This window comes from Acipenser ruthenus, chromosome 10 (genome assembly GCF_902713425.1).
Source record: "Acipenser ruthenus chromosome 10, fAciRut3.2 maternal haplotype, whole genome shotgun sequence".
Lineage (NCBI taxonomy): Eukaryota > Metazoa > Chordata > Actinopteri > Acipenseriformes > Acipenseridae > Acipenser > Acipenser ruthenus.
In genome coordinates this window covers 32984760-33002743 of record NC_081198.1, presented here as the reverse complement: position 1 = coordinate 33002743, position 17984 = coordinate 32984760, and the positions used below count along the sequence as shown (strand labels likewise).

Sequence of the window (17984 nt, the reverse complement as noted above, 5' to 3'; positions counted from 1 at the left end):
AGATAGCAATATGAATGCGCCTTAATGCGATTGTGTACAAATTGTGAAATAAATGAACATTTAATGTTATGTTCAACATGGTTATTTATGTGTTTCATTTGCTCTCTATTCCTCCACTAGCTGAAATAGCTTAATGAAGATTTCGTTTTTTTTGTAAATGTTAGTGTGTGTTTTGAAGTTTGTATGCAATGCGCACTAAAAAGCCGAGTTCTTGCGTTGAGTGAACCAGAGACGCGCATGCTACATTGCAATAACAGATAGTGACAGATAATAGTACAGACACCCAGACGAGTAGCCCCGCCCCTGGTACAAATGCAGGGGCGCGACACGTGATTCTTATACCAAAATCCAGTATGGCGGAATCTGTCAGTGAGTGAAATCAACGGTGGCGCACTCTCCAACGGGAATTAAAATATCTTGCATTTTTCAGCTTGGAGTAACCGCCTCGCAAAGCAGGTAGGTTAGCTTTGTTTGAAACTGGTGTTGCTCTCTTTCCTTATTGATCCTAATTTAAATTGCAAATGAATACAATTTGTTTAAAAACAAACACGCTGTAAGCCTATGTGGGTTTGCAATATAGCGTAGTGTAACGAGGTATGTTTTTGTACTGTGCTTAACTTCGGCTCACGCTGTGCATTTTTTTGGTGAATCGATTTGGCTCCACCAAACTAGAATGTTCAGCCGGAGTGGGCGGGAACTTAACGGTCAACAGCGACGCTGGCCAATAAACAGTTGGGACAGATTGAAAGTGGGATGTGATTGATAATCGTTCAATCCTATGATTTCGTAGCCTGAGCGGTCTGGGGAGGCGGGCTCCCAATTGGTCTCGTCCCTGTCCAATGGTATGTGTAATGTTTTGAGTGGGTGTGTGTAAAATGTGTAACAAATGTTTTTTTTTTTTTTTTTTTTGTGAATGAGGGTGGATTGTAATGGGCTACACAGTTGTACAATTCTGTATTTTGTGTTCACCCCCCAAAAATAAAAAAAAGTTAGGAATGTGAGGTGAACATGTTTGTATTTTAAGTACTTTAGGATGGATAAATTGCATGTCTCATGCATACTGTATTTAAATAGTATTCATGCACTCCATACATTGCATGTGCATTTCTGATAGCGAGGAATATAACGATATCGTAAAGCATTGATGATGGGTGTTTGGAAATTGTACTTTCGTTTGTTACTCTGTCCTTGTCTGAGTGCCGTATTTGTGCCAAATAACGTTGTTCGTTACATTACTGTAATGTTTTGATTAGCTACCAAACCACGATAAAACAGAAATATACATCAGGTCGAATCTTTTTACGGACATAATTTAAATCATGTTGATTATTCACGTAGCATGGGAGGTGCCAAAACTCCCAATCATTTAAGAATTCAACGTTTTTACTGTATGTAGTAGAAGGAGGAATGTTTTTTTTTTTCAGTTGGGTGTGTGGGTCGCATATTTGCATGGCAGCAACTTTACTAAATGAGCCGTAACAAAGGTTTTAAAATACATTTGTTCACTGATCCGCACTTTTAGTTTTTTTGCTTCTTTGGTAAACACTTATAAACAGATAGTATAAAGACACTGAAAGAGCTAAAAGGTTCGATACTACTGATTCTTTAAAAAAAAAAAAGAAAGAGCACACTGCCACAAACCTCAATACCGAAACATTATGTTGCACTAATGTTATGCTTAATGCAACCTCAATTATCGGAAGAAAGTGTGCTGCCAGAGGAGTGTGTATCTTCTGTATCCATTCAGCGTTTTGAACTATGGTATAAATATCACTGAAATGGTTCTTCAAATTAATTTCATGTGCTACAGGTAAAAGAGTCCTGTCTCGGTCTCACTCGCTCTGTAGAGTTTCCTAATACCAGCCGCACTGGAAGTAAACTTGGAGTCAGATATGTGAGTTTGAAGCATCTACTGAAGAGGCAGTATAGTTTTAGTCTGGTGACAGAATGATATAGACATACTGTAAACGTTAAAAAATAATCTGGAAAACTGGGTCTTTGGAAATTTAAGTTAATTGGGTTTTAAAGCCTTTGGTATTAATATTACAAGTTGAGTTTGTCAGACACCATATGAATAATTTATAATGTTAAATGACTCACCCTTTTTTTGAATAGCTCTGAAATTGTAGTATTTGAATAATTCATGATAAATTAGCAATAACTGCCAACTTTTTTTGTTTGTATGAATGGGCTTGTGTTTGTAAGGAGTACTTAAAAAGCCATTCTCAAAATTGTAATTAACAAGAGGGACTTTTTATTTAATGAAGTCCCCTGTGAAGAGGATATAGTGGAGGCAGACATCACACATTTTTCCATATACCCAGATAATATTGACAGCTGCTGGGGATAAAAGGAGGTGTTTACAAATCGAGCAACACGCATCAAATGACATTTCAACAATTTAATTTTTACATTCTCTTATCTTTTGTATGCAGCAGTGTGGAGTAGTAGTTAGGGCTCTGGACTCTTGACCGGAGGGTTGTGGGTTCAATCCCCGGTGGGGACACTGCTGCTGTACCCTTGAGCAAGGTACTTTACCTAGATTGCTCCAGTAAAAACCCAACTGTATAAATGGGTAATTGTATGTAAAAATAATGTGATATCTTGTAACAATTGTTAGTCGCCCTGGATAAGGGCGTCTCCTAATAAATAAATAATAATAATGTTTGCAGTCGTTCTAAGTAGTGCTGTTGCTTGAATCTAGAGTTTATTTTTTTATTTTTTTTATAATGACCTGGGACATTGCTTTGAACTGTTTGGCAAAGCCCAGCAACTTATCAAAGTTGCCAAAACTTTTAATTTACTGATTTTCAAAGCACTTTCCCAGTTAAAAAAAAAAAAAAGAAAAATCAATAAAACTCAAAAATTGGAACTATTCAAAACTAATACAAATCTAAAAAGGAAAGTGAAATGTGAAGCTATTTGTTCTTTAATATATCTGTATAAGTACAGTGCTTACAGTACAACTGGCTGCTGATCTGTTTATAGTTATGAGGTAGTTACAACAATGCACCACCTCCTTTAAAGGTCATAGTTAACACTCAGAGAGTGTTAGGCTGAAAAGTGATTAAAGAATGATCTAATTCTTATGACCTCATTTGACAGTACCACACCGTACTACACGTTTAGAATAATCAAAGAAATCTGTAAATGATCCCAAACAGAAAGCAGAAAACATCTGCTTAAGGTTTTTGGTAAGCAGCAAACTTTCTTTTTTTTTTTAAGGATGGCCTAATACCCTATTATAAAATAGTAATTTCAACCAATTTGTGGCTGTTGCTAATCAATTGTTCCCAATCAGGCATTTTATTTACATTAAATAACACAGGACTTCCAGCTGCTGATCGATCAAAACGTCTACTTCCCTCTATCTGGCAGCCTAGGACAAGTGGAGCCCTGCCAGTTGATTAAACATAAAAATGCCGCAGAGTGGCCTTTGCAGCAGCCCCACTGGAAACTAGGCTTTCCACCAGTAGTGAAAGTCAAACCATACTCCCTGTCACATTTACCAGATGGAAGTAAAGCAGAATGCAATGCAAGGCGATACAAAGGATAGTAATGAGTTCCTAATTTAGCGTCAAAACCCTGTATTAAAATAAACCTTTACTCTTTATTCAACCTCATCTGTTGCATACTGTTTTTGGGAGTCACCTGATTACTACATTGCTGATGCAGGGATGTACTGGGAGCAGTTTTTTTTTTTATAGGTGGTACAGTAGTAAAAATTGAAAATTAACTTTCTGTATCACATTAGCTGAGAGCATTGCACAGCATCCTCAATAGAGACGTGTAACCCACGGATTCAGCATCAGCTTTGCTTCAACCCTAAGCAGTAATCACATAAGATACACAATATAGGGATTACATGAACTGTCCTTTGTGTAATCACCCCAAGGCGTTTCTTTCCAAAATCAAAGTTTTTTTTAGAGAGTATGGATATGCTGGCACTAGGGTTGGGTTTGGAAACCATTGTATATTTTAAAACGCTCCACCCTGAGTATTTCTGACTGGAATTCATAGAAGAGTCTACCTGTAGCTGACGTTCCACTTTGTATCTAAATTCTAAATCTCACAGATCATTTCAGTCACATCAGTTTCTAAGTAGAGTTGTCTTACAGTAGATGCCCTCTAAAAAAAAATAGTGCGTAAGAAATTTAAAACTCACTTTAGGGTCATTCTGTGTCAAATCAACCAAAATCCAGGAAAATCCCCGCCTCAAGATTTTGATTTTGCATATATTTTGTGTAGTGGAAGGTACAGGCCAGATATGAGTCCAGGCCAAATATTTAAGCTCAATGATGAACATTTGCTGAGATACATCCCCTTTTGTAGGGGTGGGGGTAGTCATATTTACAATATAATGATATTTATAATGTCAGTAGCCCTATGAATGCTTCTGTACAGATAGCCAGGTAGGTCTTCTATAGAATTCATGCAAAATAAGTACCACTGCTTTAGTATTTCTGTTTTGCTGGGGCCCTTAATATTGAAAAAGTGTCCAGTTGTCAAATTCCTGAGTGATTTTTAAGTGCATGTTCCTTCTAAAGTAGAAGAGATATCACTTTCAAATTGCTTAAAGATGCTCATAATTTAACTGACTTTCTGTATGTAGCTCTGCTACTGTTTACTTACTTTACTCTCTGATTTAACGACCCCACAAAAAGTCTTCAGGATGAAAGTATCGAAAATTGCCCCATTTTTGAAGGGCTGAAACACCTTGTGGGACACGAGTTAACAAACAGACCTTTGGTGGGCTTATAGATGAGGATTTGAAGGACTTGTGGTAAAATAATTGACTTGGTAATCTGTCTCCTTCACACGCATTTATGTTGTTTTGGATTACATTGTACAATATTAGCAAATAGTTTGAGTTTAAACCAAGAGAAGCCATAAAACGTGTATAAATAAATAAATCCATAAAACTAAAACCATAAAATGTCTGTAAGCTTCATATGCAAGTGGTTTGTCACGGGGCTACAGAGGTACTGTTGACCTCTTATTTCTTCTTTGTTGCCATCTTTAAAATGGATTCTTGCAAAGTTCTGAAACAAGCATTCATATAGATGAGCGTTTGAAGGACTTCTGGTGAAATATTTGACTTGGTAATCGGTCTCTATCTGCTGTTTCCGGTGGTATAGAAAAAGGTATTTCATGCAATTTTCGGATATCTAAATTACAGGTACAACTGCGTGTGACACAATGTTCTTGAAATCCGACTTGAAATTATATGGGCAGAACAGATATCGGTTTTATGACATGTTTTTGAATGAGTCTTATGATAGATTGTGACTTGCTGTCGACTGATTCAAGTCTTTATATAGTGGTGGTGCCCCACCTGTGAAGGAGGAGACAGATTACCAAGTCAATTATTTCACCACAAGACCTTCAAACGCTGCATACAGAAAGTCAGTTAAATTATGAGCATACCTAAGCAATTTGGAAGTGATATCTCTTCTACTTTAGAATGAACATGCACTTAAAAATCACTCAGGAATCTGACAATTGGACAATTTGTCAACTGTAAGGCCCCCAGCAACACACAAATACTAAAGCGGTGGTACTTATTTTGCATGAATTCCACAGAAGACCTCCCTGGCTATCTGTACAGAAGCATTCATAGGGCTACTGACATTATAAATATCATATTTAGATCCTCAAAACCACTCAAAAAAGAGACATGTTTCAAGTATGACTACCCCCCCCCCCCCCCAATATAATATATAAGCAAGATCAAAATATATAAGAACATCAGACCATAAGAAAGTTTATGAACAAGAGGAGGCCATTCGGCCCATCTAAGCTTGTCCGGTTCACGGTAGCTGATTGATCTAAGAATTTTTTCAAGTTGCGTTTTAAAGGATCCAAGCAATTCTGCCTTGGTAGCCCATTCCATACGCTCACCACTCTCTAAGTAAATAAGTGTCTCCTTCCCACTGTCCTAAGTCTCTCTCCACTTAATTTACAACTGTGTCCTCTGGTCCTGGTTTCTGTACTGCGCTTTAAGTATTGGTTCGGCTTAATTATGTCAACACCTTTTAAGATTATAAAGATTTTAATCAAGCTCCCCTAATTCTTCTTTCTGAAAGGCAAAGTAGATTCAGTTATTTCAGCCTAACTTTAGTTCAGTTCTTTAGGCCCTGGGATTAGTATGCACAAAAACATTTGTTTGGTTTATAATAGCATTATTAAGCTTAGTAGTGGTCATTACTTGCTAGATTAATGCTTAATTAGAATCCACATGGTCATCATTGGCCAACTGGAGCCAATCAGAGTGCTGCATTTCATTTATGAGATGACTTGTAATTCTGTGTACAGGTGCTTTTGGTACTGTAAATAAATTCACACAGGTCCCCTGTGTTTAAACTCAAAATTCCATGACGATGTAATCAACATAAATAATTAACATACACAGTCAGCAAAGTCTGAAATAAATATCAACTTTGATTTAGATTAATGACTTTGCAGGTTAAGTAAGGTCCTCAGAGACTGATGTTATGAAGTACATTATGGTATGTAGGCAATAAATACTTATATGTGAAAGAACATATTTGGTCACTATTAGCATCTAGATGCAACACAAACCACTGTAATTAAAAAGTGCAAGTGACATTTGAAACACATACTAAATGTAAGGTGACTAGTAAATCGAGTCTACTTTTTCAGTGACTGTTTACCCAAAATATTGAATCGGTAAAAGTAGATGTAAAGCTTTAAAATCAAACAAAAGCAATTTTAAAAGTCACCTGCAGAACAACTTAGCATGTAATGAAAAAAACATGTAAAATGATGGTTTATGCCACAGACAATACCTCCTATGATATCGCAAGGGTTCATTAATGCCATTCTCTTCCCCACGGTCTCCAACACCACTCACACCTGTCATGTTTCATTGGTCTAGAGCGAAGTGGCAACCCAAGTCCATTTTCTAGGACTGACTAATGACTGGGTGAAACATTTATTGCCCATCAACCCCCATTCATACTGCGTTTTTGTGTTATCCCTGTATATAGTCCCCTTTTAAAAATCAGCAAAGATTTTAAAGCAAGACGTTCCACAAATATCTGTTTAGTACCAATGCAGAATGACTTGGTCAGATGTTTAAGGTTTAATTTTGCCTCTGAAACCCTAAACAGCTATCACATTAAATATTGCACCAGTCTTGGCATTTGCGATTGCAGAAACCAGTTTTGAGTGAGGTAATAACGGGCAACCAATGTCCTACCACCAGACATCACAAACCAGCAGCGTCTCACTGTATTTCTGTTTATCGGTGGTTGATAAGTGCAGTACAGTACATGTCAGTGTCATATTGCAAATATGCAAATACAATACTGATAATGTGACCACATGCATTGCCTAACATTTGAAAAACTTCATTTTTAGTTCCCTGGCCTTCACTGGTATTCAGTTCATTTAAGACTGACTAGAAAAGGTGTTTCATAGTGACAATTTATTTTGTGTGGCTTCTATTGAGTACTTTTCATGGAATTTTAGTGACAGGGCAATATTACTTATGTCAACTAAGAAAAAACTGTGAGGTTCCTGACTTTTTGCCTTGCAAGGAAAACAGACATAGACTGCACTGCAATTGTTGTTCCTTTATTTATGGTTGATCTGTAGTTAGGCCAGTTTGTTTCCTTTTGGTATGTTTCCTATAAGAGTGGTAAATTTGACATTAAGTTTGGCACTAAAGTGCACTCTAATAGCTGTATGTCCACCATGCTTGAATTCTATTTGCTGGCTTGTTGCTTGTCATACAAATCCAACCTTTTTTGTGCTTGCCTTTGTGAAGCTGGAGCTAGAGTAGTAGTTTTGCTAGTGTTTGTTTTCTTTATTGTACTTTGTGGGGGCGGTACCTTTTCAGATTACAATACTTGCTGACAAGTGCAGCAGCATGTAGGAGTAGCAGTCAATGTATGACTAATGCCATTGGCAGCATTTTTTTGTACATTTTAGTAAGTAAAAAAAAAAAAAAAAAGTTAGTTTTATTTTATACAGTATGCTGCCTTAAATGTATGCAGTCAAAATGTTTAGGGTTCCATATTCCATTACTCATAGCTTGTAGGATTCTTTGGGTTTACCTCACCCCTTCCTGGTGTTTCTGACTGCTGGATTCAATCACTTCACATTTATTTGTCCTCCAGTTTCTGCTTCTTCTGTGTAGCAGCACTTACTGTTTTTTTTACTATGCATAGGCTGTCAGTTTTGTGGTTGCTTTTATAATAAGTTCTGTTAAGTTAAAGGTGATTACTAAAAAATAAAGTACACTCTAATAGCTTAGTTGAATAATTTGTTGTACTAACTTTCTTGTGCACTGGTCATACAGTATTTATATACAGTGCAATAAGCAACACTCTTTCAAGGTGAATAAGATGAATATTCTCTTTAGTTTAAAGCTGTGCACAATTATGTATCTGTGACTGCTGATAAATAGTTCAAGGGTTGGGCTGTCAGGGGAAAAGGCCCTAATTTGTTCTGTATATATTGTTGTTTAAGTAACGGCAGATGGTTGAGGTCTTGTGAAGAGCGGCACACTCCTCTCAATGTAAATATAAGAGCTAATGAATTAACAGACAGCTAACAACACCCCAAGTCATTTGCCAGTATTATGTCAATTGACACAATTATACATGTGGTAGATCTGTTGCAGAGATAATAGGGAGAGCTGGAGCATCTGTGGGGAGAGGAAGTGCTCTCTACCTGTAAGCAAGGCCACAGAGGAAGCTGTCTGTCACCTGTGATGTCACACTGCTTTTTCTGGTTGTTGGGACTTAAATAAAAGAGGCCTTCTTTGTTAAAACACATCTGCTTCGTTTTGTGAATCTGCATACCAACCTACCCAGCTTTAGAAACCTCATTTCGTTAGAATTTTGACCCATTATTTTACCCCTTTTTTTCTCCCCAATTTCAAATCTCCAACGCTCCCTGTGGAAGATACTGTAGTCAGCTTTGCACAGCCAGGGCACAAATTTGCTCCCCTGAGTGTATGACTCAACCGCACACCACATGGTTGTGCTTTTGCCTGGATGCCTAATCAATGATTTATAATGAATAACCTTTGACAGCTCTGTTAACATTGTGACTGACTCCCCTTTTATTGTGCCAAGAACCTTCTTGATTATTCACTTGTTTGTTTTACATTCTGTCAGGATATGCCAATATTTCAAATACAATGTTGTAGAGCATCGCTGGCTCCTTTCCAATTGTCTGCAATGCAGCTGGAGTATGCATGAACTTACCTTGATGTTTGGTGGTCATATCTTTGCAGTGGAAGGGCCTAGATAAGTGATGGTAATAGAGTTGGTGAAATCAACATCGATAATCGTACCCTCAACCAGTGATGATCGATAATGCAGTGTTTCAGGGTTAATGCCTTCTGTATTGCCTTTTTGTTTTGTTCAGACAGTTCCCACAACAACCACGCATGTAAACTCCAAGTTCATGTATTTACAGATCATGCTGCCATGTAAAACATTATATCAGTCGATCATTTTATGGATGGAGGTAATCAAATTTTAAAGTGATAATTATTTATTGAACCAGAAACTACAGATTTAAAGTAATTGTAACTAACTAAAATTGTTTTGATCAATTCCTAATTTCGTTCTCAAATGTGCAGTTTTGAAAGAAACACATGCTTTTAGACTGTCTTGCACAATCTGGGTCGTTTCACCCGTAGAGTGAAATGGTCCTTATCCCTTCAGGCCCTTCTTTCATGTCAGTAACCAACCAGCTGTTTTCCTAATGACTGATGCTTTGCAGCCAGTAAGATGCTCTAACCCATGAAGACACTGCTGGGGTGAAATGACTAAGGAAGTAACAGACTTCCTGGAAGGAAAGGCAAACAAACTTTGCGCTTTCTTTAAGCGTGTAGTACCAGATGTTTTAAAATGAAAATACATGTTTTCTATGATGTGTGTCTTTCAAAGCGGTATATTTGAGACCTGCATAGTGAATGGAAGTGCATGCCAGGTAAGATTTATAAAATAATACAACCACTTTAGTCAATGAGATACATCACATTTCAATATTCCTTTGAAACATGCCCTGGTGTATTGACACAATAATTCAAAGCAACACAAAAACATTGACTAGAAAGCTATTCCACCACACCCTTTTATAACTATTTGCCCAAAAGGATCCCCTGCGGCTCCCCACAGCCACAGTCAATTAACTCCCTGAATTAAAGAGAAAAACAAATGGCCTCTTTGCAAATGAAAATGAGAATGATGATGGAATATGTACTTCTGGATCATATTAACTAACACGTACAGGCTCAGCTCTTGCTGCTGTGTAACATGCTGTTTTTTGATCCAAGATAATATGTATAGAAAGGAATAAATCAAACAGATTTTTAAGGGCTGTTTTAATGAATATTTTGTTAAGTACACTTTCATAAATAAAATGTAGCTAGCAGTTAGTGAAACACGTTTTAACTGTATAACAGATGTGTTTATCTGAAGAAAAACACCCCTTAACTTTTTATGAATCTTCTTTTCATTTTCTGACCACTTGATATATTATTTTATTTTAATAAAATGTTTGATGTCTTACAACAAGACATATTTTAGAATGTCAGTACGCATACATTTTTCTTTTTTTAACATTGCAAAGCCCATATAGGCTAGTAGAACCTCAAAATTACAGTACAATACCACTCTGAAGAACAGTCAACCAAGCACTTACTATGCCACTTAAAACCAGAAATACTGTAGGGCTACTGGCTAAATAAAGTAACACGAAGATCAGACACTAGGAATTTTACCATTTCAACACCACTCTCCCAGCTTTTTCTTATTCCTCAAACTAAATGGATTGATATTTTATTAATACAGTAGGCCTACACTAGATTATTGGAAATACAAGTTTCAGAGTCACCTACATTTCAGACTCCACCCTTCATTCCTTAAATTTAAGGTTTTGTTGTACAATACATTTAGTACTACATGTTTAACATGTACTAAGGGATCTTTAATTGATTTTTACATTCGTTGCCATTTGTATTATCCCGTGTTGTTAATATCACACATTTTTCAACATAGAGTAATCCCGATTGTTTTTATTTACACATCATAGCGTGAATCAACTAGGGAATTACTTTTTTTTCACCTTTTACTGTCGCCAGGAGAAATCTTTTTTTCATCTAAACACTGCAGTGTATCCAGTACATTTCCTGCTCCCTCCTGCGACAGTGCTGGTGATTCAGGCTCAAATGAGTGCATATGGTGGGAACAGAAAACCAGCATTGTTGTGGAAGGGACCATGATCTGGTTACATTGCGATCCCTAGAAGAGATTTTTTTTTTTTTTTTTTTTTAGATCAATCCAAAAAGGCACTCACAAGTTATACACATCACAAGTTTTCATTGAAACAAACAAAAACATGTATAAAGTGAGTATGAAGCTCAGGCGCATGAATATGATCACTATACTAGGGATGGTAGTAGTTTGGAGTTTAAATATTGAAATGCTTTCCAAGTATACAATTTTTTCTAGACATTTTATCCATTGTCAAAGATATGCATGTCAAATAGAGAGGTCAGCTGTAGTGTTTATACAGTCAGATGTGTGCAGTCTAAGGTTATGTATATATTTATTCTTTTCCACATACTGTACACATAAATGTTATGATTATATGTCTTGTGCTCATGAATGTTGGCGTATTATAAGAAAGTACAGCACATAATAGAAGGCTTCTGAATGGCTTTTTTGAATGATTACAAACATCCCCAATAAGTTTAAACATTTAGGAAATGAAATGGAATCTAACATACAGTGCTGTGACTACGTACACTGTACTACAGATGTGTACTGTATACTATGTGTGATAATAAACAACCACATGCACCAGTGGCTTATACCAGTAGGGGTCATTCCACCGGAAAAGCAAGCAGATTTTGACCTATCGCAGACAATTTTGATGCACTGTTTAGCTGTAATGGTTTAGGTACTATAGTATAAGACAATAGTTCAGTTAAGTAATAACCGAAGGAAATAAATATCCAGGTCAATATTAAAGCCAACATGGTTTCTTAACCACCTTTACTCTTTACTCTTACGTAGGCTCACATTAGAGTGAATATTATCAAATGCCTTTTCCAGAGCTCGTATTGTCTTTGGGTTCCTCTTGTAACAACTGTGTGGGTGGCCGTTAATATCACGAATGTATGAATATATGGCTCATATAGTAAATGTTGGCAACAATGCAATTACAGACGTGGGAGGAAGATAGGGGCAGATGGGGGCTGTTTTCAGTTCATCCAATAAAAAAATTTAAAAAAGCGTTCACCACATTTTTATTAAGCTACTATTTTTCACCAATTTATGGTATATGAAGCTGTTTTCTAAACCATGTTCAGTTTCACACTGAAATGAAATTTATTACCTACATTCTTCAAAAAGTAAAGCTTTTCAGAGTCAGACACTATACTAGAAGTTGTGACAGCCCGGATTGCTGTTCTTACCCAAAGAAAGTTTAAGCTGTAGGAACGAAGGTGTTAATAGTTCAGAGCTTAAATGTGTTCATGTTACCCAAACAGTGTATGGTTATTTGTTTAATATTCAGTATTTCATTTCTAGTTCTTGAGCATCAGTATTGCACACAATGTAATCTTATAAACATTAATATTGTAGTTATTTATTTTACACTGTCGGCGTGTTTGTTATCCCTTAGGTTATCCGCGAGGTTGCAAACATTTGTAACCTCTTGGATACCGTAGGTTATCCGAGAGGTTACAAACATTCTACATTAGGAAGCACGTTTCTTCCTCTCCCTTTAAAACATGCTTGGTACAGTATTAGCTCACACTGTGAGACAAATAGCTACCACTTGCAGCAATAGGATGATGATACTGTATATCAATTGCATTCGTGTTCTGTTTGCCCTTTATTTCAAATGGTGCTGAAACGCAGACAGCATATTTTCTTCATGGACTTGTAAACATGTATTTTTTAAATCATAGAGGGAAACTGCTATACCTTTTGAAGGTTCTACAGTATTTTCTTTCAGCATTTGACAGTAATGATGGGATAGTCGACATGCATCGAAAATTACAACTGCAGTAAATAAGAGGCTTTGGTGCCCTCCTGAACTGAGCAGCTGTTTGCAGTTACATAATATTACTGAGCTGTCAGGAGCTTTTGTGGTCGACTGCTTTGCAGAACCATCAGTAATGCTCAGAGTATTGTGAGCCTATTGTTCACTTCTCAAATGTGTCATTACCAGGTGCTACAGTACAGCAACTAGGCATATCAGAAGGGCTGTTATTTATTTACTGTTATTATCTAGAAAAAGTTAAGTGCTTAAGGTAGGATGGATTTAGAGAGACAATTACAGTACCTTATTAGCCCCCCACTCTTAAAGGGTGCATTCAAGTTCAAACCACATGTATAATACATCATTTTAAAGGTATTTTATTAAGAAACTTAACATTTGTTTCGACTGTAGGTGTCACTGAAACAGAGAAAACTGTGTCTCACATAACAAAAAACATACTCACTCTTTAAAAGGTCTGGTAAACAGTGTATAGTGTGCATTAAAGTATGCACAAGGTTAAAAAACAGTGGCTCATCTGGTAAAAGCACAGTCACTGGTCTTCGCTGGGGATTCCAGAGTGAGTGTTACATTAGCTCTGGTGTCCCGCGAGCCTGGGAGGCAAAACCAGCAAGGACTGTTTCCCGCTGCAGTTGACCCTACTGGCCAGACGTCTGCAGGGCTGGCCTTTGTCCTCCAGAAGCTGGTCGCTTGCAGGCATCTGCTCTCCATTTCCTGGATGTAAAGAGGCAGCTGGCTTGGTCGTGGGATTGGAACTGTTGTGGGGAATTGCTGCAGTGAGGGAATGTAATTGGACATTTTAAATTGGGGAGAACATTTGGGGTAAAATAATTGGGCACTGTAAAAACTGCTGGTAGATACTGTGAAATCATTTGCTTAGTTAATGCTTTTTTAAACAGACTATTGGATTTTATGCCAGGCAGATCTTTACTAAGATTGTTGTTTCACAGTATATTTTAGGTCTAGAGAAGTCTCCTGTAAAAAATATATATATATATATATATATATATATATATATATATATATATATATATATATATATATATATATATATATAATATATATAATATATACACCCAATGCATGTAAGTTTTGCTGCAGTATAAGTAAGTGGTGCCATTAGCCTCCTACTACTGAAAGTTCCATGTGGCTGACAGAGTGACTCACTGGCAAGTAGGTTTAATGGGGGAGTCAGCTTGTGTCTCTATAGCAACAGTGAAACTATTGTTGGGGAATGTTTGCTTTCTGCAGAGTGCACAAGAGGCTAAATTATGGAAGAATGCAGTAAACAATACAGAGGAATGGTCTCTGTGTAAAATTGAGAGTGATTGTGGGGCACTGCAGTTTTAGGGGATGATGCTGGTACTCCTTAGATAATACACTGAAGCAGGATGATCATTCCACTGATAGGTAATAAAGAGGAAATAAAATGGACCGTGATGAATGTTTAGTTCTTGAACAATTTAGAATATGGTTGGAGCTCAGACTCCATGAAATGTTAGAGAAGTTGGTATTCATAATGTTGGTTTAGATCAACTGAGTTCTCACATTAAAGTGGCTCAGGAGATACTGTATGTGAGCTTGGACTGAAACCCAGTCTTTACTGGCTCTTGACAGTGTCTCACTTGTAAGAGAATATGGACAAACCTGTGGGTAATTTTCCCTTTTCTCCTTTTAAAACACAGGTTGTGAATACAATAATACATAAAGCAGCCCCCTGACTTGTCGTACTTGGATTGGATTATCCGTGCCTGGAGGACGGGTGTGTTGGTGAACGAAGCCCCCCCCCAGAGTTTATGCAGTGGATGGTTTCTCCCTTGTATGTATCCGAGGAGCAGTGTGGCTCGAAGAGCTGAGCTTTTCTGTTGGGTTTTCTCTCCCCCCTGGAAAGACCGACCCAGTGGAGTCTCCAGGACGCCCTTCAATGATGAGCTCCCAAAGCCAATCCCCAGGTACCGTAAAACAGGCCGCATCACTTTGAGCTTGTTTTTTGGTTATGCAAGTTTGGCCAGTGGATTCCACTGTTCTGTCAACTGTTTATTACATGTTTGTCTTTATAAGAAGTGAACAATATACTTGCTGAGACTGGAGTTTTCTATAACCTGTTTTGTGTTACCAAATACTAAAAATCTTATAGTGGCACCAAATAAATACTGTAGCCGTTTTTTTGATGTTCGCCACAGTTGAAGAGCATGCAGATTATTTAATGCAAAATAGGTAAATTGCAAACATGGTGCCCTATGCAAAAGTCTCTGAAGATAATTCACATGCATTCTGCTGCATTTTCATAAACACACAGCCAAGTGATCAGAGTCACCTGTCTTTTTCCTCAGTCATGTTTTACCATATTCAATATGATATTAAGCTGTTGTTGCTTTCTCTTAGTTAAGAATGTCCACTTGTGTAGGCTAGCATTGCTTGTCTCATTGATGCTACTACAGGACAGAGCTTTGGCCCAGCAGTACTGTTTTATTTTAAACCCATTATTAAACCTGTTCTCCTAGTACTGCATGGTATAGTGGCTTGCCACAGATTATCACAGGTTTCTTCTAATTGACTAATGGTTTTATTCTCAATCAGTCTGTGTTGGGATTGAGACCATGATGTCAGTGTTTCAATGTTGAAAGGTTTATAGCACATAAGAACATAAGAAAGTTTACGAGAGGAGACCATTCGGCCCATCTTGCTCGTTTGGTTTTTAGTAGCTTATTGATCCCAGAATCTCATCAAACCACTTCTTGAAGGATCCCAGGGTGTCAGCTTCAACAACATTACAGGGGAGTTGGTTCCAGACCCTCACAATTCTCTGTGTAAAAAAGTGCCTCCTATTTTCTGTTCTGAATGCCCCTTTATCTCCATTTGTGACCCCTGGTCCTTGTTTCTTTTTTTCAGGTCGAAAAAGTCCCTTGTGTCGTCATTGTCAGTACCTTTTAGAATTCTGAATGCTTGAATCGGATCGCCGCGTAGTCTTCTTTGTTCAAGACTGAATAGATTAAATTCTTTAAGCCTGTCTGCTTATGATATGCCTTTTAAACCCAGAATAATTCTGGTCGCTCTTCTTTGCACTCTTTCTAGTGCAGCAATATCCTTTTTGTAGCGAGGTGACCAGAACTGAACACAATATTCTAGGTAAGGTCTTACTAATGCATTGTAAAGTTTTAACATTACTTCCCTTGAATAAAATTCAACACTTTTCACTATATATCCGAGCATCTTGTTGGCCTTTTTTATAGCTTCCCCACATTGTCTAGATGAAGACATATCTGAGTCAACATAAACTCCTAGGTCTTTTTCTTAGATTCCTTCTTCAATTTCAGTATCTCCCATGTGATATTTATAATGCACATTTTTATTGCGTGCATGCAGTACCTTACACTTTTCTCTATTTGCCACGTGTCTGCCCAGTTCTGAATGCTGTCTAGATCATTTTGAATGACCTTTGCTGCTGCAACAATGTTTGCCACTCCTCCTATTTTTGTGTCATCTGCAAATTAAACAAATTTGTTTACTATACCAGAATCTAAGTCATTAATGTAGATTAGGAATAGCAGTGATTCCTGTGGTACTCCACTGGTTACCTCGCTCCATTTTTGAGGTTTCTCCTCTAATCAGTACTTTCTGTTTTCTACATGTTAACCACTCCCTAATCCATATGCATGCATTTCCATGAATCCCAACTGTGTTCAGTTTTAGAATTCATCTTTTATGCAGGACTTTGTCAAAAGCTTTCTGGAAATCTAAATAAACCATGTCATATGCTTTGCAGTTATCCATTGTCGATGTTGCATCTTGTGAACAGGTGGCTGAGTGGATACAGGTGCAGAACTGATGCAGTGTGTGAATGAAACACAGTGATGTTTTTAGTCCAGTTTGGAAAAGGTTTTATTGTTGTTCTCTTTTATATCAAGGTCTGGTGACCAAACAATAATCCCCCGGCAATACACAACAATGTGTACTGCACAAGGTAAATAACAACAGGGTTGCAGTCCCAAATAATAAACACAATATATATCCGCCCCACAATATACCAACACGGTCACCAGTCCTGGGTGCGTGCAGTAGTGCTCGTGGTGGGTGATAAAATTTATTAGTGACAGTAGTGGAGTGCTGTTCCGGCTATTGTGCTAGCCCTTGGCGACAGCTGCGGAACGTGTTAGCCATCTAATAATCACAAACAAGATAATTATGGACAAACAAACAAAACACTCACAATACGTATAATTCACAGGGTCCTTTCATGTTTCGAAACACTAACCAAAGCGAAGGAACAGATTGCGATTCTCCGCCCCCTTTTATGCTGTCACACGTGACCCCTTGGTAAACGAGTGCAACTGCCTCTCCAATCTGTGGCTGCCACGTCATTTCCCTTCCGGGTCAATGAGTTAATGCAATGGAGTCCCGCCCCCTTTCTAGCTGGCCGACTTCCCTTGAATCCTGGGAAAGAACTGTCAGGCCAGCCCATCCAGGGAACTCTGTTCTCGCTGCTTAGCGCCCTCACAGGTCGGGAGGGACTGTCTCCCAGGATACTGTTACCATATAGGTAATTTTCCATTTTGAATCTTATTATAGTTTCCATAAGTTTACATATAATAGAAGTCAGGCTTATTGTCTCCCTTTTTGTGGATCGGTATTACGTTTGCAATTCTTCAGTCTGTCCGTACAACCCCTGTGTCAAGAGACTGTTGCATGTTCATGGTTAGCGGTTTGTAAATTACTTCTTTCATTTCTTTGAGTACTATTGGAAAGATCTCATCTGGCCCAGGGAATTTGTTTATTTTTAGAGCTCCTAGTCCCTTTAACAGTTCTGCCTCTGTTATGCTAAAGTTATTTAAAACTGGATAGGAACAGGTCGACGTGGGGCATGTTGCCCATCATATCCTCCTTTGTAAAAACGTATGAAAAGTAATCATTGAATATATTTCAATTTTTTT

At 37.6% G+C, this 17984-nt stretch overlaps 1 protein-coding gene across 3 annotated transcripts in view; it reads left to right on the top strand.

The window, feature by feature from the left end:
* Positions 1–280: 280 nt before the first annotated feature.
* LOC117409279 (histone deacetylase 4-like) overlaps positions 281–17984 on the top strand; it is a 233605-nt gene continuing 215901 nt past the window's right edge. For all 3 annotated transcript variants that reach the window (XM_059032052.1, XM_034015082.3, XM_034015072.3), the window contains exons 1-2: positions 281–456; positions 14739–15005. In XM_059032052.1, coding sequence (XP_058888035.1) covers positions 14978–15005 — 28 coding nt within the window. In that variant the 5' untranslated portion in view covers positions 281–456; positions 14739–14977. The remainder of the gene's footprint in view (positions 457–14738; positions 15006–17984) is intronic.